The 23,100-nt window shown below is 38.4% G+C and overlaps 1 protein-coding gene and 1 pseudogene across 2 annotated transcripts; one reads left to right on the top strand and one right to left on the bottom strand.

Annotated features, from left to right (window-relative positions):
• Window positions 1-10,770: 10,770 nt before the first annotated feature.
• Window positions 10,771-13,270, bottom strand: LOC100853264 (rust resistance kinase Lr10-like; annotated as a pseudogene).
• A 472-nt stretch (window positions 13,271-13,742) lies between these two features.
• On the top strand, window positions 13,743-17,248 carry LOC100253173 (LEAF RUST 10 DISEASE-RESISTANCE LOCUS RECEPTOR-LIKE PROTEIN KINASE-like 2.3). Of its 2 annotated transcripts, XM_019218462.2 has the most exons (6): window positions 13,743-14,657; window positions 14,877-14,921; window positions 15,014-15,049; window positions 15,223-15,279; window positions 15,381-15,404; window positions 15,879-17,248. In XM_019218462.2, the coding sequence occupies exons 1-6, from the start codon at window positions 13,811-13,813 to the stop codon at window positions 17,003-17,005; spliced, it is 2,136 nt and encodes a 711-aa protein (XP_019074007.1). In that variant the 5' UTR covers window positions 13,743-13,810; the 3' UTR covers window positions 17,006-17,248. The 2 variants fall into 2 exon arrangements, with proteins under 2 accessions (XP_019074007.1, XP_010646999.1); XM_010648697.3 differs by lacking the exon at window positions 15,014-15,049.
• The last annotated feature ends 5,852 nt before the right edge of the window (window positions 17,249-23,100 follow it).

The following is a 23,100-nucleotide window of genomic DNA, read 5'->3' as shown; positions in this document are numbered from 1 at the left end:
TCAGGAATTGAGCATATAACACCTCGGGCTTGATGAAATGCATCTAACTGCGTCAAATTTCTCTGCAGGGAAAGAGCTTTATCCCACTGTTGACCTCAGTTCAGCCATATCCCTAGAAATACTGGTGGATAGGAGTCCAAGGCGAGTGCTCCAAGTCAGCGGCATCATCATGGACAGTGTCAATTCCACCGCATGATCATTCTCCTTTTCTCAAACAATTCTAGTTTACGGCCCGGGGAATCAAAACAGATTTTCTCAAGTCTTTTTGAAATGATTTTGTCTGCTTTATTTTCAGGAATCTCTTCAGGACAAATTGTGGCTTGCATCACACTTTCCTCTTAATGCTCTGAATTCCTTAGTCATGCGTTCTTAAACCTCCGTGCTTAGCTCTATCAATAGATTAGAACTTCCAGGTAAAAAGATGCTTCCGCCGCTGCGATTCTTGTGATATCAGGATTGAAATTCGTGTCTTCAAACTTCATATTTCAAACTCAAATGAAGAAAACCAAAATAGTGTAAATATGCAAACAACCGTTCTCACAGATCAGATTGTGGCCCTTAACGTCCACACCAAACAACAATATATTAAATATTCAAAAACAAACGCACGGAGAAATCGAATATGGGTAAGAATTCCAAGAGTGATGAGAAACGTACCTGGGCAGCCTTGGTTGCAATTGCCCTCTTCTCCAATTCCTTTGTGCTTTTCCTCAAGACGATCCGAAGAATTCTTATAGTACCCCTGATCCAAACCACCAGATTTACTGAAGAAGGGTCACCATGGCTAGCAGCTGTACGTGTTGCATAATCTGAGGTTCTTTGCATGTAGTGGACACCATGCGATTCCATGTATGAGTGAAGGTCAGAGCCCACCCAATTTCCACTTCGTCTCCAACTCTGACCACCTCCACTACCACTCAAAGCTGGACCTTTGAGTAAAGACTGCACGATCTCCTCTCCCTATTGCTCGGCTTCCAATGAGATGAGCACTCATGTTGCCAGTCCTCCCCTCTCCCTTTCTGCTTCTCCTCAAGACCATCCCCCCCCCCCCCCCCCCCCCCCCCCCCCAAAAATCCAATACGTGCTGCCTCCCCCTTGAAAAACCTCCTTCTTCCTATTTCTCTCTTATTCCCCCTTTTGTATGGAAGTTTCCATATATTATTGTATGGGCAGCTACTTTCCTCTCTTTTTCTTGTGGCCGTGTCTTCCTTCCAAATAGATGGCAACCCGTTTTTTAGAATAAATCAATAAATAAAATCTTCTTTCCATCCTTCATAAGTGATCTGCTTTCCTTTCTTTAACATTTTAAATCTTCTTTCCATCCTCCATTCAGCCGTGATCTACTTTCCTTTCTTTAAGGATATAAATCTCCTTTCCATGTTGCATAGAATATTCCCGCATATATGCAGCCGTGTACATCAAGGATCTTCTCCAATGTGTGCATTCGAATCTCATGCCAAAATAAAATAAGAATTAAAATTAGTAAAGGTCATGAAATTGAAAATTAAAACTAATTAGAATTATGCAATAATAAAAAATAAGAAAAAAAAACATTATGTCTATCATAACTATACAAAATAAATAAATAAATAAAAACAAATAATTACCCAAATAGTAATAAATAAATAGATAAATAAGAAATCACGTGCATGCAAGCGTTAAAAAAAACCAAATCATACAAATTATGCAAGTCACATAGGAATTACCTAAAAGGTGACATGGGAAGGCTAAGATACCTAAGCGGATCTAGTGAACCTAAACGGGCCTAGATGTGCCTGAATGAGCCTAGGTGAATCTAAGTGGGTCGAGGTGGACCTAGGTGGGCTAGGTGTATCTAAGAGCTATCCTAAAAAAAAGGAAGAAAAGCCTAAATCTAAATCAAAACTGCCAAGGGTCACAATAAGGGATCAAATAATCCCTTAACCAAAGTCTCCGAGGTGACTCAGAAAAAGGTAAGTGGTATGAGTAGCCATGGACCACCAAGGAACTATTTTGAAGCACTGAAAACGAACTTAAAGACATGTGCTAAAGGGACAAAATTGAGGGTCTACATTGGCTACTGTTGTAGAGATCATTCTTGAACCGAAAGAGAAGTTTCCTTCCACTGAATACATTGCTCATCATGAGCCAAAAAGGCCTTCCATTGATCTGGACCATTTCAGCGAGGAGTCGTTTGATTGCATGGCTTCATGTCCAAAGCCATCTTACGTCTCCAGTTGGGAGGAGGTAGCTAAGCTGTTGAGGCAGATTCCATCATTCACGAAGAGAGAGACTCTAATACAAAACATGGGAGTGTTCTTTTCGGCCACTCAATGGAGCACGGTTAAAATAGAGAATAATCTCGATCGATCCTTCACGACACGACTCTCGTATGGCACTCTGGACATTGTCATCTCTCGCAGCATGTCTATGCAGGACTACATGACTTTCGAGACGATGGAAGTGGTAAGTTGTTTCTCCTTTCTGTTTATTTGGCCTTAGTATTTGGTTTCTTAACAACTTCTCTACTGTCCCCTCAGGTGATAGCCGGTATCTGAAACCTTATACGACAATGTGCTCAGCTCTTCTACCGGCTGGAGGCGGGCAAGACCATGATGGCATACATTGCCCATAACATGGACGACAGTGAGGACTTCCGCACTAGGTTGGAGACTATAAAGAGTGATGTTGTTGCTGCTCGAAAGCTTGTCGAGGAAGAGGTTGGTTTGCTGAGGATGACGAAGGAGGAGAAGGAAGCGGCTCAAGCTGAGGCTCGCTGGCTGGCTGAGGAGAAGGAGGTGATAATGGCTGGTAATAATAAAACCGATGAGGAGGCTAGAAGGTTGAGGCAGGAGCTTCTGGCGGGGTTTGCCATTCAGAAGGAAGAGCTGGAGACTGAGTACCAGAAACAAGTGGACAACAAGTTCTTCTATAGCTACCGATGTTGTATGAAGAAACATGACATATCCTAAGACACTCCCAGCTTTCCATTGAACAAAGAGGAGGAAGCTATAGACGGCCTTACCCGAGGTGAATGAGATGCTTTTGGAGTCGGTCCCTTTAGCGGGTGTGTTTGATCTTGTATTTACCTATTTTGGCCAGATGTGGCCTAGATGAAAAAATTTGTATATTCTATATATTTGAACATGTTTATTTTATCCGTTTGTTTCTCACATATTATTTCCACAAACACACTTTATTGATAATACTGCTTTAGATTGGATACATTCCAATGGCGGAGCAAGGATATGTCGTCCAGTGTTTGAAAGTGGTATGCCCTTGAGTCTCCAACCTTAGTCACAACATATGACCCTTTCCAATTAGCCTGAAGCTTTCCAGCTCCTAATTCAGTTGTGCTTTCAAAGACTCTTTAAGGACTAGGGTTCCTATCCATAAAAATCATGGTTACGCATTTTTGCTGTAATAAACGATTGCTCTATAATGGTAAGAAGCTATCCGGATAGTCGTGTTTCCTCGTATTTCATCTACCCAATCCAAATTTCTTACAAGTTCCTCATCGTTGTCTCTTTGACCTTGTACGATCGTTTTGATGGTAGGCATGCCTATTTCGGTGGGATAACGACCTTCATTCCATAAGTAAGGGCGAAAGGAGAAACTCCTATTGGCTGTCTAGATGTTGTTCAGTAAGCCCATAAGACTTTGGACAGTTCGTCTACCCATTTCCTTTTGGTTCATTCCAACATTTTCTTTAGTGTAATCAATAGGGTTTTGTTTGTTAGCTCTACTTACTTGTTGCTTTGAGGATAACGAGGCATTGAATATAGGTTCTTAATGTTTAACTCTGAGCAGAATGTTCGGAAGATGATACTATCAAATTGTGGCTCATTGTCTGCCACAATCGCTCATGGGACTCCAAACCAACACACGATGTTTTTCTAGATAAACTTAGAGATGTCCTATGTCTTTGATGTTGGTGTAGGCTTCTACTTTCACCCATTTGCTGAAGTAATTGATTGCTACAAGCATAAATTTATTTTGCACTATTGCAATGGGTAAGGGGCCAACTATGTACATCCTCCACTGTGCAAACGACCAAGGACTTGTGACCAGGTTGAGAGTTTCAGAAGGTACACGGGGATCGACTGGGAACATATCTTTGACACCGGTCACATATCTTAACCTAGTTTTTCAACATCTTGCTTCATGGTGGGCCAATAGTGTCCTTGTATGTGAGCGCGATGCACTAGGGTTCACCTGCCTGGATGATTGCCACACACACTTTCATGGAATTCGACCAAGACATACTTGGCTTCTAGATCGCTAAAGCATCTTAGGTACGAACCTCCAAATGACTGTCTATAAAGGTAGTCATTGATCAAAGTGAAGCATGTTGCCTATACGCGGAGTCTATGCCCATGCTTCCCGTTTTTTGGTAATTCTCCCGTCTTGAGTTATTCACGATGTTGTGCATCCAGTCGGGGTCCACCTCATTGGCACTACATACTGGCTCTGGTGTGATTGAGGGTGTGGCTTGGAGATAAATGGGCGGCATTATTGCCTTTCTTACAAGGAGAGTGCCAACTATTCTAGCCAGTGTGTCCGCCTTCAAGTTCTTCTTCATGGGTATCTGTCTAATAACCCGTTCGCCTGGCTTTTTCAAGTGATCTTTCACCATGGTAAGGTAGCGAGCCATGCGTTCATCCTTTGCTTCATACTCTTTCTGAATTTGCTTGACAATTAGCTAAGAGTTGCTCTTGATTTCCAGTTTTGTTGTAGACAATGTTATGGCAAGGTTTAGCCCAGCTAGGATGACTTCATATTTTGCTTCATTGTTGGAGATAGAAAAGTTGAGACAGATGGCTTTCTCTAACAGTTCTTCGATTGGTGATTGTAGGATCAAACCTACTCCGAATCCAGACACTCTAGATGCTCTGTCTACATAAAGTGTCCACCATTGTTCTCCAAGGAACTCAACTGCATGTGCTGGTTTTTTAGGGAGTTTAGCTATAAAATCAACCATAACTTGTCCCTTTAGTGCTAACCTTGGGTGGTGTTTGATTTCATATTCACTCAACTTGATGAACTGTTTCAACATTCGTCTAGACAGATCTAGTTTGTGCAAGGTACTATAGAGTGGCTGATTTGTGAGTATGGTCACTTGGTGAGCTTGGAAGTATGAGCGAAGATTTTGGGCGGTGCTTTTCAAGGCTAGGGTTGTCTTCTTTATTCTAGAGTGCCGAGTCTTTGTGTCTACCATTGCTTTGCTCACATAGTAGATGGGCATTTGTTCTTTGTCTTGTATGTGCCGAAACAGGATAACACTAATTGCACAGTTAAATACGGTCAGATACATGTAGAGTTGTTCATCAGACTTGGGATTGCTTAGAATGGGCGATTTAGTGAGGTAGCGCTTGACTACTTCAAATTTCAGCCTGCATTCATCCATCTAGCAGAATGTGTTTGCTCTCCTAAGCATGAGGAAGAAAGGTCTCAACTTGTTTGTGAAGTGGGCTATGAAACGCCCTAAAACTATTAAACGACCTGTGAGGAGTTGCAACTCCTTTTTGCTACTTAGGGCAGGTGTTTCAAGGACAACTTTTATTTGATCCAAATTAACTTCAATTCCTCTTTGGGTCACCATAAACCCTAGAAACTTTCCTGCACTGACGCCAAAAGCACACTTTGCTGGATTGTGCTTCATGTTGTATGCTCGCATCAGGTAGAATGTTTCTTCAAGGTACTGGACATTTTCAGCTCGGGTGTCGCTTTTGACAACAATGTTGTCAATGTAGACTTCCACGGTTCGGCCTATCAAGGGATTGAAAATCTTCGTCATTAATTTTTTATAAGTAGTCTCAACATTCTTGAGCCTGAACGACATGACTTTGTAGCAATACAACCCATGTGGTGTAATGAAGGTTGTCTTTTCCTCATCCGGTTGGAACATGGGGATTTGGTGGTATCTAGAGAAAGTCTATAAAGGAAAACATCTCATGCCCGATGATGGCATCGACTATATGATCTATCCTGGATAAAGGGAAACTATCATTTGGATAAACGTCATTTAGGTTGGTGTAATATTCGGGGTATGGCGAGCTAAACATAAGTAGTGGCCCACAAAAGCCTCCGATAAATCCTGGAAATTATTTACAGAATTCTTCGGGAGACGATGGAACTAAGAAAGAGCCTAGTCGTGTAGGCTGGTCGGAAAGACTTTGCACAACAGTGCATCATTCCCTATATCAATGGTCATGAGCTGCCTGAAGTGCATGATGTGATCAAACGGACCTTTTGTTCTGTCATATGTCGTGAAATTTGACACTATGAACCCCCAAGATGGTTCATAATTAATAATATGAGGGTTGAACGACGTGGAGAGCGTGTCATCCAACCGTCGACTGATAGAGTTGGGTGGAGCTTGATCAGTTGGGGTCCTTGCTTATCGCTGCCTTGGCGAATGAGGAGGCCACTTCGACATAATTGTTGTAACTGAGGGATCTAGACGGGCCTCCAGGGTTTCTATAATGCCCGATTTTCCCTATATGCCTAGCGTTTGAGGTCCCAATCAAGCTCGCATTGCATTTGATAGACGTAACTTTCTATTGCGCCTCCTTTTAGTTAATACTTGGGTAAAATCAGTGTCTTCGTCCAACTACACCTGGTGAGCTGGCAAAAACTCCTCCTTAGATCATGTCGTGTGACTGCCAGAGGGGAACTTTACATTCCCAAGGAAAGATGCCTAGTTAGTCCGTCTTGAGGTTGTTCTCTGGCTTTGTGGTTACTGACTTTGAGAAAGGCCCGCTAATGACATTCTGGCATGCAACTCTTCATTCTCTTCTTTGAGTTGCCTTGTTCGGTGGAGCAGAGATTGTATCTGTCGATCACTCTCTCATTGGTGTCTTTTCATACTTTCATGCCAGTCAAAGTAGCTTTCGCTGCCCATAACTGATGAGGGGCTTCTTGAGGGTGTTGACATCCTTAGTCGTTCCCATAGATGACGCCAATGTTGATGTTAGGCCAACTAGAATCAAATTCGTCTAGTTTCGTTGAAGTTAAACGGACTTCTTTCCTACTTTCATGCCTTTTGAAGAATTCATCTAGTTGAATTGAAGGCAGACAGACTTCTTTCCTGCATAAAATGATGTCTGGACGGGTGGTCTAGGCACGCCCCTCTGAAGCTTAAGTTAAACAAGAGTAACTCTAACTATTTTGGGGGAGAGCGTTAGCATATATGTGCGCATACTTTGCTCGTGCTTTTTGGAGGGTTTATAAAGAGTTGAGAACACCGCCACTGTAGTGCTGACTGTGCACTTTAATCCTTTCTATAATAATGATTGTCCCCAGGGCGGTTGGACAATCATCTCAGTTAAGGACGGTTAGTAGGTGTCATATATTGACATGCCAAGATCTCGGACCGTGCAACTGTCTGTCCATTTAGCCTATCAACATCTGGGATTATGTGCAACAATTAATTGATATGGACTTGTGGGCTAAATGGAGTCTCGTCGACCACTCGGATGTCAAGCGTGATTGATCACACATGCCAGAGGTTTTAAAGACTAGATTGGACAGTCCTTCTCGTTGGGAGTCTAGGCTGTCGATTCCGTTTAGCCTTGTGGGAGAAGAGAATCCTCTCACTTTTGGTGCCAGACGACACTCATCTTAGCCTAGACGGAATGATCCCGGATGGGTAACATGATTGCCTTAGACAACCAAGGGGTCTTGAGCTTGAAAAGAACACGTGGAGAGGATCCCCTCACAATATTCGCACCCAAATCAACGAATAACACTCAAAAGCAACAAGCACAGAGGAAGAAAATGGTGAAATGTATAGTGGCCATACCTAGGTTTCTCAAAGCTTGGTCAGCTTCTCACACTTTCTTTTACTCCAAAACCAATAAGACTCCATCTTCCTTCCTCTTCCATGTCCTCTGCTATGGTTCTTTTCTATTCATCTCACTTTCTTTAGCCTTACATCTCACTCCTTTATCTATGCTCAGCTCACCATCTCTCTATACTCTTCTTTATCTCAAAAATGGCTTTTCTCACAACCTTCTCAATCTTCTCTACTATTTCCAAACACTCTCTATAGCTTCCTTGTTTCTATTCTCAATCTTCTCAATTTTCTTGTCGTCCCTCTGGACACTTTCTCTCTCCTCTCTCTAAAACCCCATTCCTCAAATGGATCATGCTGCCCCAACTCACTCCCAATGGTATCTGAATCCTCCTCTACGTGTCTTCTATTGGTTCCTCCTAGCAAACGTGTTTGCACCACCTCTAAAAATGCCCCCCAAAGGTAATCTCTTCTAATAGCAAAAAAAAAAAAAAAACCCTTATGCTGGAGGATATTCTTTGCCATGTGTCACTCATTTGGGCCCCAGGAGAACATCCTCTCCACAACTCCCTAATAGCCCTAGCTAGCCTAAAAAGAAAAACTCTCTTACTTGGCCAAAATAAGGGGTCAACGGTGGGTAATATATTTCAAGAAGGTGATGAATAATTTTTTCGAGCTTGACTGACCAAATAAGATATTAATTAATCTTGATTGCAAAGGTTCCTTGGCAGCTTCTTTAAGTAGAAAATTCAATATTTAAATTTGCTTGGTTTGCACCATCATTGTCAAAACACAAAATGTTATTTATAATCTTCTTATGAATGTTAAACACATGTAAATGTAAATAATGAAATTATGTAAATTAAGGTCATATTTAATTTACAGTCTAGGACAAAATATTAATGAAAGAATGATAATCTATATATATATATATATATATATATATATATATATATATATGTTTTTTTTTTCTTTTTTGGAACCAAAATTTTATCATTTTAAAATTAGATTTTTCTTCTTTTGTTTTATTTTGGTTATTCAAAGTGATTAACATGAAATTTTTTTGAAAGAAATATCTAAGAGATCCAATAAATATAAGAAATAAATATATTATCCAAAATATATGTAGATTCCATTTTTTTCATGAGATTGTTAAATTCTGATATGATAAAAAGAATTAATAAAGTTAATATGACCTTAAGAACATAGCATGCACCCTTAGATAAAGTAAATAGAAATAAGAAGGTTGTCATGATTTGTTTGTAAAACTAAAGTTTGAATCAATTGTTTTGGAAAATATGGTGCCCATGAGTATTTCCAAACCCTTGTAAGTTGGATAAAGGTTAACATACAAAAGTGTGGTCTTGGGTTAGAAAATGCAAGATATAGAAAGAAAACACACGAAGAAGGAAAGGAAATCATTATAATTACTCTAAGATGGGATATATATCATAAAGATGTGTAATTACTAAAAATAAAATAAAAGATAAAAAATTAGTTATATTATGAACTAGCTTGGTGGCTTTAATGTCAATCAAGCAAGACAAAACCAAAAAAATCAATTAATTTATCATCTTCCTGAAATTCATTTCCTATGTTTTCATACAAATTCATAATTGAGAGGTTTATAGGTTCTTTCTTTTATCTCATCCTGCTCATGGGATATTTCAAAAGGCAAAGGAATCAAGTCCCTCCAAGTGCAAGGACAAATCTTCATTTAGTGCCAAGAAAATGAACTCGGTGAGTACCTCTATATACAATGGGCCACACAAATTGAAAATATACCCCATATACAATGGACCACACAAAGAATGAATCATAGTGAGACAATGGTCACACATATATAATGGACTATATAGTCATATGAACCACACAAATTGAAAATAGACCCTATATATAACGGACTACACAAATAATGAAACATAGTGAGGCATTGGTCACATACATACAATGGACTATATGGTCCACGACCATTAGTGAGAAATAGTCGATTATAAAAATTTATAGACTTCTTAAAATGATGATGCTTGTGGGAATGATTTAAAAATTTTAAAGTTTTTTTTTTACAAAAAAAGAAAAGAAAAGAAAATAGACACATAGGAATAGGGTTCACATGATTCAACAATGTAGTTATATCCATCGTTGAGTTAGGAAACTTTTAAATAACAAACCCTAACCCCCAAAGAACTAATCTAAGTGGTTTTCGATAATGAAAGACATACTTTCAACTAACACACTAAAGGTTTGTTTGCAAATATTTTTAAAATTAGTTTTTATTTTTTAAAACAAAAATAATTTTCCAACCTCAAAAATGCATCCAATAGATTTTAGAATAAAAATATCATGAAAACAGAGTGATTTGTGTTTTTTTATTATTGCATTTTGCATGGTAAATTACATTCACTAAGAACTAATAAAGAAAACCATTTTTTTTTAGAATTTCAAATAGAATTTTATTCCTAAAAATGATATAAAATTGTTTTTATGAATTGTTCTCAAAAACCTATTTTTTAAAATTATTTTTTAAAATATTATCCACCATGCCTCAAATTTTATTGTGAGAACCTAACCTTGCAATTTCCCAGGTCTAATTTGCAAGATGCAAATTAATGTTGCGAGATTTCGCAAGTAACAAGGCAACAAATCACATGAGAACAAATCTATGAAAACTTCTCAATATTTTATTCTTTCCATGATGCAAAGCTCTAGTTCCCAAGATGAAAACTTGTCCACATAAAATTTTCCTTTTTTTCTCAACTCCTCCTAGCCACCTTAATAGTACTGAAGCTTCTCCCAAGAAAGCAAGACATAATGACTAAGGTTATTTGTTTGAGGCTAGTTGTTTAATAAGCTCCCTTATAGTTGCTTACCTAACCTCAAAGCCTACTATCTTTGGAGAACAAGAGTTTTCCATATTTTTATTTTTTGAAAATCCATCTGCGAACTTTATTGGAAAATCTCAATTAGTGCAAGGAAATAAACAATTAATAAAGGTGGAGCCTCAAAAGCAACCTATTTTATTAAACTATAGCAATAAATAAGGAGATTACATTATCACCATTTATTACAACATGATTATTACCCAAATTAAACACTCATAATAGACAACTTTTTATTCTGTTTCTGATATGACTGTCAACTCTGGTTGGATAGATGTTTTGCGTCTTCTAACACTTGTCCTTGTTTGTCCCATGGAGGTAAAAGGATTAGGAGGCATAACTAAATTGCCTTCTTCTCCTTCCAACATTCCAACCACAATTTTCATGGAAGGACGATCTATTGGATACCATTGGATACACCAAAGCCCTATGATGCTTAGTTTCTTTGCTATTTTAATATCACTTTCGTCCTCAATTCGGATGTGTACCTCTTGCTCTTGATCCAAATGGTTATAGAGCCATTCTGGGAAGTATGCTTGACTAGTATTTTCTACTGTAGCATTAATATTCTTTCTTCCCCCTACCATTTCAATCAACAACATACCAAAACTATAAACATCTGACTTAGAAGACACATTCCCGAAATTTCTTGATAACATTTCTGGTGCAATATAACCCATGGTCCCCCTTGCTGCTGTCATAGATACTGCACTTTGCTCCTTAGAGCATAATTTGGCTAAACCAAAATCAGAAATCTTCGGATTAAAGTTATGATCAAGCAAAATATTATGAGGTTTGATATCCAAATGAAGGATTCTTTGATCACAACCTTGGTGAAGATACTCAATACCTTTAGCTATGCCAATAGCAATATCTTGAAGCTTATGCCAACCTAGAGAATAATTATTGCCAAATGCTGAAAATATGAACTTATCTAGTGACTCATTTGGTAAAAATTAATAAATCAAAGCTCGCTTATATCCATCTGCACAAAACCCGAGCAACCGAACCACGTTAACATGATGTATGGTACTCATTGTTCCTACTTCATTAATGAAATCTTCCCCGTTTCCTTTGAAATCATCAAGGATCTTTACTGCAACAAAAACTTCATTTGAGAGCTTTCCTTTATAAACAGTCCCATAACCTCCTTGACCTAGTTTGTCCTTGAAATTATTTGTGATCTTTTTAATATCAGCATAGGAGTACCTTGAGGGCTTGAGAGCTCTATAATCTTCCAAAAACTTTTGAATATTTACTCTATGCTCTCTTTTCAACTTATTAGAGCGATAGACAATAAATATTATAAAGATTCCAAAAGTGAAATGAAGGAAACCAAGGATTGCTTCTGCACATAGGGGAAAAAAAGTTTCTATAAGTAAATGAAACAAGAAAAAAAAAAAGACAAACTAAGAATCATCATCATGATGTCACCCTCATTATTGAAAAGAATATGAATAGGAAATCACCTGTAAGCACCATTTTATCCATTGGAGCACCTGTAAAAGATAGTAAACTTATTAGCTTTTTGTATTCTTTTAACTAGTAAAATCATAATAGATTACATGACGTTGTAACATGAGTATAAGTATTTTTGGTGTATTTGGATTTCAACCTTGGCCTTTACAGTCCTTTCTACAGGTTCGATTGTTTTAGCTAAGCCTAATTGTTGTAGCTAGCTTGTAATGAATAAATAATATTGCATGTTCACATCCATTAGTATAGTAGTTAATTTGGTTCACATCCATAAGGGTTCAATCCAATTTCATGGTACAAACAGAACATACATAAGAAATACCATAGAAAATTTCATTTGCATATTAAAATCATAGTAGGAGATAAGAAAGGGCTTGCAAGGTGAAAATGATGAAGAAGCGGGATTTAGTACCTTTTGCTGGTTTATCAATGCATTCGATTTCAGGTTCCCTGCTATTATTCTTCTTCCGTTGGCACTTGTTTCCTTTTGCTTCACAGTTTCCGCACATAGGTTTTGACCAATTCATAAAAGTACCGTATTCCCCTCCATATATATAATTTTCTGGGAGTGTAGCATTGAAAATCTTCCAGCAAGAGGATAAGTTCACTTTAGCGAGAGACCGAGAGGACCAAGTGGCATAAACTGGGTTACTAGAGAGAAAACTGCAAGGGATGGATGTAAGCCAAAATGACTCTGCTTTACTTTCTGAACAATTGAAGAAGGAGAAGTCGTATGCGTACTCATATGTGAAGGGAGAGGCAGATAAATTAAAGTTTAGAATCTGCCTTTGAAGGCAATCATCCGAGTAATGGACAACAATCTCCTGAGAAACGTAATTTATTTCCTTCACCCAGAGCTTTCCTGAATAGGGCAGCTCTAGTATGGTCCGCTTCTCTTCTGAGCATGATAACTCAAACTCCGGATATCCACAGTGTTCCGGCTGGTGTTTTAGCCTGAACGGAAACCGGATGACTGGACCATGGTGACTGCACCTTGACGCCTTGCACTCATCATCTTGGCTCCCTCCATTAATCTCTGCAAACAATCTCATAAACAAGAAGAAGAAGAATAAAGAGATGCCCATTTTTAAGCAACTGCTTATCTCTATAGTTTTAATTTGCTCTGCTTCTCACCTGCTTTATATATATGTAATTAGATTTGAAAATTTTGTACAAAGGGAGAAGAACTTTGTTTGTTTGGGAAGCAGGTGCTTTTAGGGAATACAAAAAAGATGGAGGACTGCTACAATAAAAATTTAGTTTTATCTCATAATATAAAATTTACTTGAAAAAATAGTATAAAATTGGTCTATCAATGTTTACTTCTTTATCCTTTTCCCATTGTTGAGACCTAAAAATTATGTTATATTTAAAACATTAACAATTCCAATATAAACCGTAACAACTTCAAGCATCATTTTTAACAGAGTGATTCTAAATAATGGGAAGCTCACAGCTGGCTGGATGTGATAGGATGAAAGTGTGGTCCATGTTGAAAAATCAAATAGTTTGGGGAAGAATAATATGTTGAAGAAAGCTGCAATTAAAACGGAGTATTTCTCTCTGTGTGGAACTCACAACCCAAAAACAGAGCATCTCTCTCTCTTTCTTTCTCTCTCTCTCTCTCTCTCTTTCTTTCTCTCTCTCTCTCTCTCTCTCTCTCTCTCTCTCTAAGTTGATAATGTTAAGGGAGGCACAACTCGTGGGAGTAGGCCTCATGACAGTAGTCATCCATGCCTGCTTCCTTTCAGTTTGTGTTGCTAAGCATCACAAGTACCAGATATGCAGCCCCTCTTCCTGCGGAGATATGAGGAACATTTCCTACCCTTTTCGATTACAAGACGATCCCCCCAGCTGCGGTTACCCTGAGTATGAATTGATTTGTGAAAACAATCGTACTATGATAAACCTTCATGGTGGGAAATACAATGGGAAATACTTAGTTACCCAGATCAACTACCATAATTATACAATTCGGGTAGTGGATCCTGGGCGAAAGAAGGACAACTGTTGGATCTCCAGTCCTCTTAATTCCATTGGTGCATATTTGCCTTATTATGAATCTCCATATCATTTGCCTTCTGAATGGAGTGCTGCTTATTTTCCGCCTTCTGAATCAATGTTCTATACAATAGTTTTGATGAACTGTGAGCAGTCAATCAGGGATGACAACTACATTCCTATAATTCCATGCAACACTACAGGCTCTTCCTCTTCCTCACCAACATACGCTTATGCAGTTGTCGGAGAATATGTGTCGGTGGGAGATATTCCGTATTCATGCACCATTGGCACATCTATTATTATTCAACCGTTGAAGTCACTTCGAGAGCCCAGCAATCTTTCGATGTCAGATTTGCAAAATTATATGCTTCTGGGGCTTCAGCTTTCATTTTTGGAACTCTTCTGCGACCGCCAATGCGAAATGAAAGGGCGATATTGCTACCGCATAAATGTCACTGGGAATGTCGGCTTTCGATGCTACGGATCAAGGAACGAACATATCCCGGACACTTCAGAGAAAAATTGTGAGTAAAGAAATTACAAGATAACCATCTTATAATCTTAGAGTGCCTGATTTCATACTTGATCTTTGGAGTTGGGGTTACAGTGCCTGCAATCAAGGAAACGCGATTTTATAGGAAATTAATTCCCTGAAAATCTGATTATGCTAACCATCTTATCTTCCTTGCGTGAGTCTTCAATATTTCTATCCCTAATTTCACTAGTTTGGTTTAATCTTGCAGGGCTTTGGAAGTTTATAACCAATGATTTATTCCTTCCCTTTATTAGTAAGGCTCCAATTAGAAGTTTCTTTTAAATAAAATCTTTATTTTTGTCATTTTTCCTAATTTTTTACAAATCAAACTTTCATTGTTAACAGGGGGGTTGCTTTCTCCCAAAACCTTAAAATTCCGAGGTAAGGTTGCTACTTGCAATTATTATTTTCTCATGAGAATAAGACAAAAGATTTATTTAGAGTTCTTTCATCTGAATTAATCTCTCCATTTCTTGCTTCTCAAAAAATTTAAAATTTAGGCGATCAAGGGCATTCTTCCTTGTGACTAACCTGGCTTGGATGGTTTGACACAGGACTTCAAGAAGAAATTGGTAATTGCGGATACTATCCCTGCAACATCCCGATGATTGGTAAGGCATTCTTCACTTACATGTCTCCTCTTCTAACGTTATTTATGTCTCTCACTTATATTGGTCCATATTTTTAATTTGTTACATATCTTCCTTACTAGGCGGCTGGATACTGCGTATTATTGGTAAGCCTCCTAAATTCCAACTACTAATTTTTTGTAAAGAGTTGATATGAAAATTCTTGGAATTCTTGCATTTTGAAGGTTGTACAGTGAACTTCAAATTGATTTTGCTTTGTTTGACTGTACAAAGCAAAATCAATTAGATGTAATTCAAAATTTTCTTCCAAATTTAAATGTAATTCAACTCCTCTAACATGTAAAGAAGTCAAAACAATGGAATTGAAACTAGGGTCTTCTTATCCAAGGCCCCAGTACTTTTGTCAAATTGCTCCCCAATCAACAGAACACTATAAAGTGATTGTTAAAGTAGTTATTTCATATGGCTCTCTAACAACACAACAACTTAGTGTTTTACTTTATATGAAGGTAGAATAATTTTTTCTACCATCTATATTTGTTGGATTTAACTTTGTTTTTGATATCTTGTTCCTTTTTCTTAAAATATTCATTTTTTTTTTACATTTGATTTGTGTTTAGTCATAGGAAGGACTATGCTCGGGATGTTGTGTCTATTCGCCTATTTGATTTACAAGTTCCACCGGAGACATCTATCATTAGATGATAGCATTGAAGAATTCTTACGGAGTCAAAAAAATCTCCAACCCATCAAGTACTCGTATTCAGACATAAAGAAGATGACTCATAACTTTGCGAATAAATTAGGTCAAGGAGGTTTTGGCTCTGTATATAAAGGAAAACTTCGAAGTGGTCGCATTGTAGCTGTGAAAGTGCTGGTCATGTCAAAAGCTAATGGACAAGATTTCATCAATGAGGTTGCAACAATAGGAAGAATTCACCATGTTAATGTGGTGAGACTTGTAGGATTTTGTGTACAGGGATCAAAATGGGCACTTATATATGACTTCATGCCCAATGGTTCTCTTGATAAGTTTATTTTTCTTAAAGAAGAAAATAACACTTTTTTAAGCTGGGAAAGGTTGTATAAGGTTGCACTTGGAGTGGGGCGTGGGATTGAATACTTACATCAAGGTTGTGACATGCAAATTCTACATTTTGATATCAAGCCACACAATATTCTTCTTGATGAAGACTTTACACCAAAAGTTTCAGATTTTGGCCTTGCAAAATTGTATTCAACGGATGAAAGTATGGTGTCTCTCACTGCTGCACGAGGAACATTGGGATATATTGCTCCAGAATTGTTCTATAAAAATATTGGAGGTGTCTCATATAAAGCTGATGTTTATAGTTTTGGAATGTTGTTAATGGAGATGGTGGGGAGAAGAAAGAATGTGAATGCAAATGCAGCACACTCGAGTCAAATATATTTTCCATCATGGATTTATGACAGATATGATCAAGGGGATAACATAGACTTGGGAGATGCCACTGAAGATGAAAACAAGCTTGTTAGGAAAATGGTGATAGTTGCACTATGGTGTATACAGATGAAGCCTATAGACCGTCCTTCAATGAGCAAAGCTTTAGAGATGTTGGAAGGAGAGGTTGAGCTATTAGAAATGCCTCCGAAGCCTACTCTATACTCTGAGGAAATGTTAGTTGAGGATCATATGAGCAATCCAATAGAAGCACCAATTTCCTTGTGCAATTCCATGGGTACAATTACATTAGATGGAAAGTAACATAGCATTTTTCCACTTGCATGCTATCTCCTATGATATCATATGTTTGTAATTTGGATTAGATGTATGGGTTATAACTCCTCTTGCAAGGTCCATATAATGTAATATTGTCTTGAGGCATTGGCATGGTACCCTAGCAAGGTACCCTAGCAACAAGCATATAAACATGTAATAATTATTACCTATGTTCTAAATGATTCAAATAGCACCAAACAGGAATATCAATTAATGTTTTAAGGCCTAGTTCCATAGTACTCAAATGATTATTGTTGTATTGCATAGCCTCACATGACTTAAATAACACCAAATATATATAATAGAAAACAAAGTAAACTAACTCTAAATAGAAAGAAAAGCAATAAGATTAATAAAGATAAAAGAAAGGACATAATATTTATGATGTACCATAAGAGTGTCTTACCTATGTCCTTGGGAAATAGCAATCAATTCATTAACTTTTAAATTAGAAAATTACAACATTGGAAGAATATCAAACTAGGAGGCTCTTACTTGGCAAAGAGCTTTCTTTATACTAATATTGGCTAAAGCCACTAAGATAGCTTATATATAAGCCTCCAAGCATTGACCAAACCAATTCATAATCCATGTGGGACAAGGAATCCCTAAACTAACGAATACTAATTACACCAAAAACCAACAAATCTCAACCTTGGAAAATTAATATTCCACTACCAACTCCCAAAATTCAAATATTCTCTAACAAATGAACTTCAAATGCATCTCTAGAAACCATATACCCAAAATTTTCAAACTAGTATGATATTAACCAAGCCCAAATAGTAAGAGGGAGCACTACAGGAATAATGCCTTATAGCAGCGGCTAGTGACCCTCACTAGAGGTCAGAAATGGTGTGCCTGCAAATTATGGTTGCACACCAAGCTGACCGCTACATGGTGTAGCCATAGGTGGTGCAACAATTTCTTATAGTTGCAGTTGTGAAAGTGACCGTAAACACAAGTTAAAGCAATAGTAGCAACCACAGTAAAGTGCAGCAAATGGTTCTTACAACTGCATCTTGTTTTTGGCCCCCGCTAAATGGCATATAGTTGCATTTTGGAGTTGGCCACAGCTATAAGTTATCATTATTAATTTTTTTGTGACGCTCATTTGTGAGGCTCCCCATTGAATCCTTCAAAACACTATAAAAATGGTGTGGATCAGAAACATTTTTCTTCTAAGAATTTGAGTAAGCATAATCTTTCTTTTGATATTACATGCAATTTCATGTTGCAATAGTAGCTTAACCTTATCCCAACCACCTCATAACTGAATGACAATTTTTTCTGGATCTCTTTCAACACCAATACCTTACTCATGTCATTCCTCTTGTGTGGAGCTACCATTATCTTACCAATAACATGCAAAGTAGACAACAAGACTGAACAAGAAATCAAAATTCCTGAAGTTTAGAATCTTATATTGTAAGGAGAGTGGAACTATGAGTGTCCAAGTGTGGTTGTTTGTCAAGAGTTGAAAATTTGGATGATTATTTGGAGGTTCTATTCAAATTGTTGGGCAGAATGATTAGAGAATGAAAAATGATTAAGAAATTTGGACAACAATAGAGCAAGTAAGAAAAATTCAGATCTGAAATGAAGCATGAAATAGACTAAGAATGAAAATTAGTTCATTTGCAGCCCTTGTAAGAAGATAACTAAGTCTCCAAGTGTATTATTACTTTCCTTGTTCAAAATGGTACACGAGAACTTGTTTCCCCAAAACCGAAGCACAATCTTCTTAGGTGTAAGTGGATTTTTCACATTAAGCATTTACCTGATGGTTCTGTTGACAAGTACAAAGCTCATCTTGTCACCAAAAGATTTCAGCAATGACCGGGCATTGATTATCATGATGTTTTCAGTCCTGTTGTCAAACCCACCATTATACATCTTGTTCTTAGTATTACAATCAGTCATGCTTGGTTTCTCTACTAACTTGATGTTAATAATGCTTTTCTTCAAGGTCACTTGTTTGAAGATGTTTTCATGGCTTAACCATTAGGATTCATTGATTGTGATCATCCTAATTATGTGTGCAAACTTTAAAAAGCTATCTATGGTCTCAAGCAAGCACTACATGCTTAGTATCATGAGCTCCACTAGTTTCTTCTCACCTCTAGCTTCACTAACTCTCATACTTACACTTGACTATTTGTCCTCAACACTCGTGGTGTCATGGTTTATCTCCTTGTTTATGTTGATAATGTTATCATAACAAGTGACAATGATGGTGTCGTGTAAAAGTTCATCCTAATCTTGCCCAACAATTCTCCCTTAAGGATCTCGAGTCTCTTTCTTATTTTCTTAGCATTAAAGTCACACACCATCGTCATGGATTATTTCTTTCTCAACATCAATATATTGGCGATCTCTTAGCTCACACTCACATGTCAAATGCTAAACCAAGCGCCACACCACTTACTACATCTCCAGCTCTTGAACTCTATACCGGTACCACTCTCTCTAATCCAACAGAGAATCAGACTATTATTGGCAATATTCAGTATATTTCTCACTCGACCTTAAATCGCTTTTACAATGAGTAAACCCTCACAATTTATGCATCACCCTACTAGTGCTTACTAAACTGTTGTCAAACACCTTTTTTGGTACCTTTGTGGCACATATGATCATGGTTTGGTTCTTTATCGCAACTCTTCTTTTCTTTTCATGCTAAAGATAATTTTACTTTTATAAGTGCTTACATCGTTTACATTGGTCGTAATCCTATCTCATGGAGTTCTAAGAAGTAAAGAATTGTTGCATACTCTTCTATTAAAGTGGAATATCGTTTTGTTGCATATACATCTACAGAATTACGTTGGGTATGTTCACTTCTTATTGAACTTAGTGCTTATGTTCTACAAGTGTCTATGATCTATTGCAATAATGTTGATACTACTCATCTCAACTCCAATACGATCTTTCATTCCTGTTGTAGACCCTCAATTTTGTCCCTCGACACTGACATTTATCCTTTGGGTGTCACCTGCACCCATCGTTCTCATATGGCACCACTAAGGCCCCTTTTAGGCTTAGTCGGTGTCCGAGCCTCGTGTGGGCTTGTCTGTGGTCCATTGTGGTGTGTATGTGGTTCATTTTGGAGGGTCATCATGGCCATTTTCCTAGTCGTTCACATCACCCTATAGGAAGGAAGTGGGGTCATCCCGATGTTTTAGCTTAGTTGGAGTTTATAAGGGCATGTTGAGGTTCGGAGCACTCGGGCTTGTTTTGATCATAGCTCCCTCATTCAAACTCGGAATTGCACACCGTTTTTTTCATGGATTCCTCACTCTTCCAGGAACATTCTGTCAAATTTTCAAGATTTTTTGCAACCGGTTCGACCGGTTGGCATCTGGTTCAGCCGATTCAACCGGTTCATTGAGTCAACCGGTGTAGAACACTGATTTTTGGTAATTATTTTGATCATATCTCCCTTTTCCGAACTCGGAATTGCGTACCATTTTTTTTCATGGATTCCTCACTCTTCCAGGAACATTTTGTCAAATTTTCAAATTTTTTTTTGCAACCTGTTCGACCGGTTGACATCCGGTTCAGCCGGTTCATCGAGTCAGCCAGTGTAAAACACTGATTTTGGTAATTTTGGGACCCAAATCCTACATGGATCAGGCCCATAAGCTCCAGATCGGTTTTGGGCAATGTTGTGGGCCCATTTTGGGCCTTGGTTTAGGTTCCTTGCAGCCTACCACGAATCCATATGGATTCTTGGTGGTAAAGCAAGCTGAAAACTGAAGGGAGTGAGCTTGCCTCGTAAGTGCAAGAGAAATAATGGGGGGGGTGTTTTCCATGCTGATGGAGAGGATTTAGGTGCTGAAGGGGAAAGAACCCAAGAGGCTCAAATGTTGAAAGGGGTATGAGTATAAAAGGTGAGAAGATAGGAGGGCAAAAAAAAAAGTGGAGGACACTTTGGAGAGGGGATATTTTGCTGGTAAGAAAAACAGAAGGTCAGGACATCTTCTGAGTTAAGAGCGTGGGGGGAAAGCTTCAGCACTGTGGTTATTTTGAAGAGGAGAGCTACAGCATCTCAGATTTTGGAGGTCATCATCGGCATACACAGATCATATCTAGTGGAGATTCTGAGGTAAGTAAGCAGATTTTTTTTACCTACAGTTTATCTTCATCTTCTTCATATGCGTTTTCTCCTTCCGCATCATCTTTTATTTCCTTTGATATGAAGATTGTATTGCTTGGGTGTGGGTAATAAATGCCACACATGATTGTTGTTGATTGGTTATGAATGGTTTAGAAACTTTCTGACCAAATTTAGGATTTTTCATCAACCGGTTGGGAACCGGTTCAACCGGTTCAGTGCCATAGCTGGCTGCCTCTGTCAGCCATGAGGAACCCCTGACCTTTCTTTGTCCGATTCTCACTCATCCGAGCTCGGAATTGAGAACCGTTTCTTTTGTTTGTTTTCTTATTCAGTTAGAAACTTTTTGACCAAATTTTGGATTTTTTATCAACCAGCTGGACCAGTTGGGAACCGGTTCAACCGGTTCAGCGCTATAGCTGGCTGCCTCTGTCAGCCATGAGGAACCCCTGACCTTTCTTTGTCCGGTTCTCACTCATCCGGGCTCGGAATTGAGAACCGTTTCTTTTATTTATTTCCTTATTTAGTTAGAAACTTTCTGGCCAAATTTGGGATTTTTTATCAACCCTCTGAACCGGTTGGAAACCGGTTCAGCCGGTTCAGCACCATAGTTGGCTGCCTCTGTCAGCCATGAGGAACCCCTGTCTTTTCTTTGTCTGGTTTTCATTCATCCGGGCTCGGAATTGAGAACCGTTTCTTTTGTTTGTTTCCTTATTTAGTTAGAAACTTTCTGGCCAAATTTTGGATTTTTTATCAACCGGCTGGACCGGTTGGGAACCGGTTCAACCAGTTCAGCACCATAGCTAGCTGCCTCTATCTGCCATAAGGAACACCTGTCCTTTCTTTGTCTGGTTCTCATTCGTCCGGGCTCGGAATTGAGTGTCATTACTTTTGTTTGAATCCTTACTCATTTAGGAGTTTTCTAAAAAGAATTTGGGAATTCTTCTCAATAGGTTGTACCAGTTGAGAACTAGTTCAACCTGTTCTGCTGGAGGACTTTAGGTAGCCCTCTATTTTGGCATTTTTCGAGCCCGTATCCATTGGGGCTCAAACCCATTTGCTATAGGGCACTTGTGAGCCATCTTGAAGGTTTAAGTTAGTGTTTGATTTCACTTAGTATGGGCAATTTTGAAGTTATGGGTGGTGTGGTCTAGATGAGTCTAGTTCGATTTGTATGACATTTGGGAAGTCCCTTACCTCATTTCAACCAACTATCTTCCTTTTTGGCACAAGCTTTGATGCTTGATTTTGAATACAAGTTGCATGGCTGACTCACCCTCTGCTGTAGCACATGGCTAGGGACCACAAGTATGCATCGTTGGTTTTGATTGTTGAATCATATGCATGAATGGTGCTTAATCCTGAATGTTTGTTATGTGTTTGTCTATGTTTGGATGACCTTTTATGCAGCACTTGGCTGGGGATCACAGGTACGCACTCATTGTTTTGGTTGGTTGAATTCATATGCATGCCAAATACCAATTAGGATTGTGTGATTCATGACATCTATTTAGCCTAGGGTTTCATTTTTGAAACATATGCTCCCACATACCCAATTCATTAGTAGAGACCGAGTTCCGGGCCTAGAGGGGTGCTACCTCGCATGAGGTACCTTTCCAATGGGTAACCTGATCCCCGGACCCAGAATCTAGTTTTCGCAGACCGTTTTTTTTTCCATACTAGGGTCATTAGGGGTTTTTGTTCTTACTTAATTTTCCCCATTTTAAAAATAAAAATAAAAAGTAAGTGGCAACTCCATACAACACCGTTCCTCACCGAGGACGGGTTTTTCAAAACTGGAAAACACAAACTTTTTCTTTCTTTCTTTTCTTTTAAAAGCAAGTCGCGCCGGTCCGGTGGATCGGGTGAGGGTCCACACCTGCATGAAACATATTGAATTGGATTATCACTTTATTCATGAACAAGTTCAAAGTGATGCTCTCTGTGTGGCTCATGTTTACTC

The sequence above is a fragment of the Vitis vinifera genome, chromosome 16 (assembly GCF_030704535.1).
Source record: "Vitis vinifera cultivar Pinot Noir 40024 chromosome 16, ASM3070453v1".
NCBI lineage: Eukaryota > Viridiplantae > Streptophyta > Magnoliopsida > Vitales > Vitaceae > Vitis > Vitis vinifera.
Note: the sequence above shows the minus strand (reverse complement) of the source record. Positions and strands in the feature narration are given on the sequence as shown.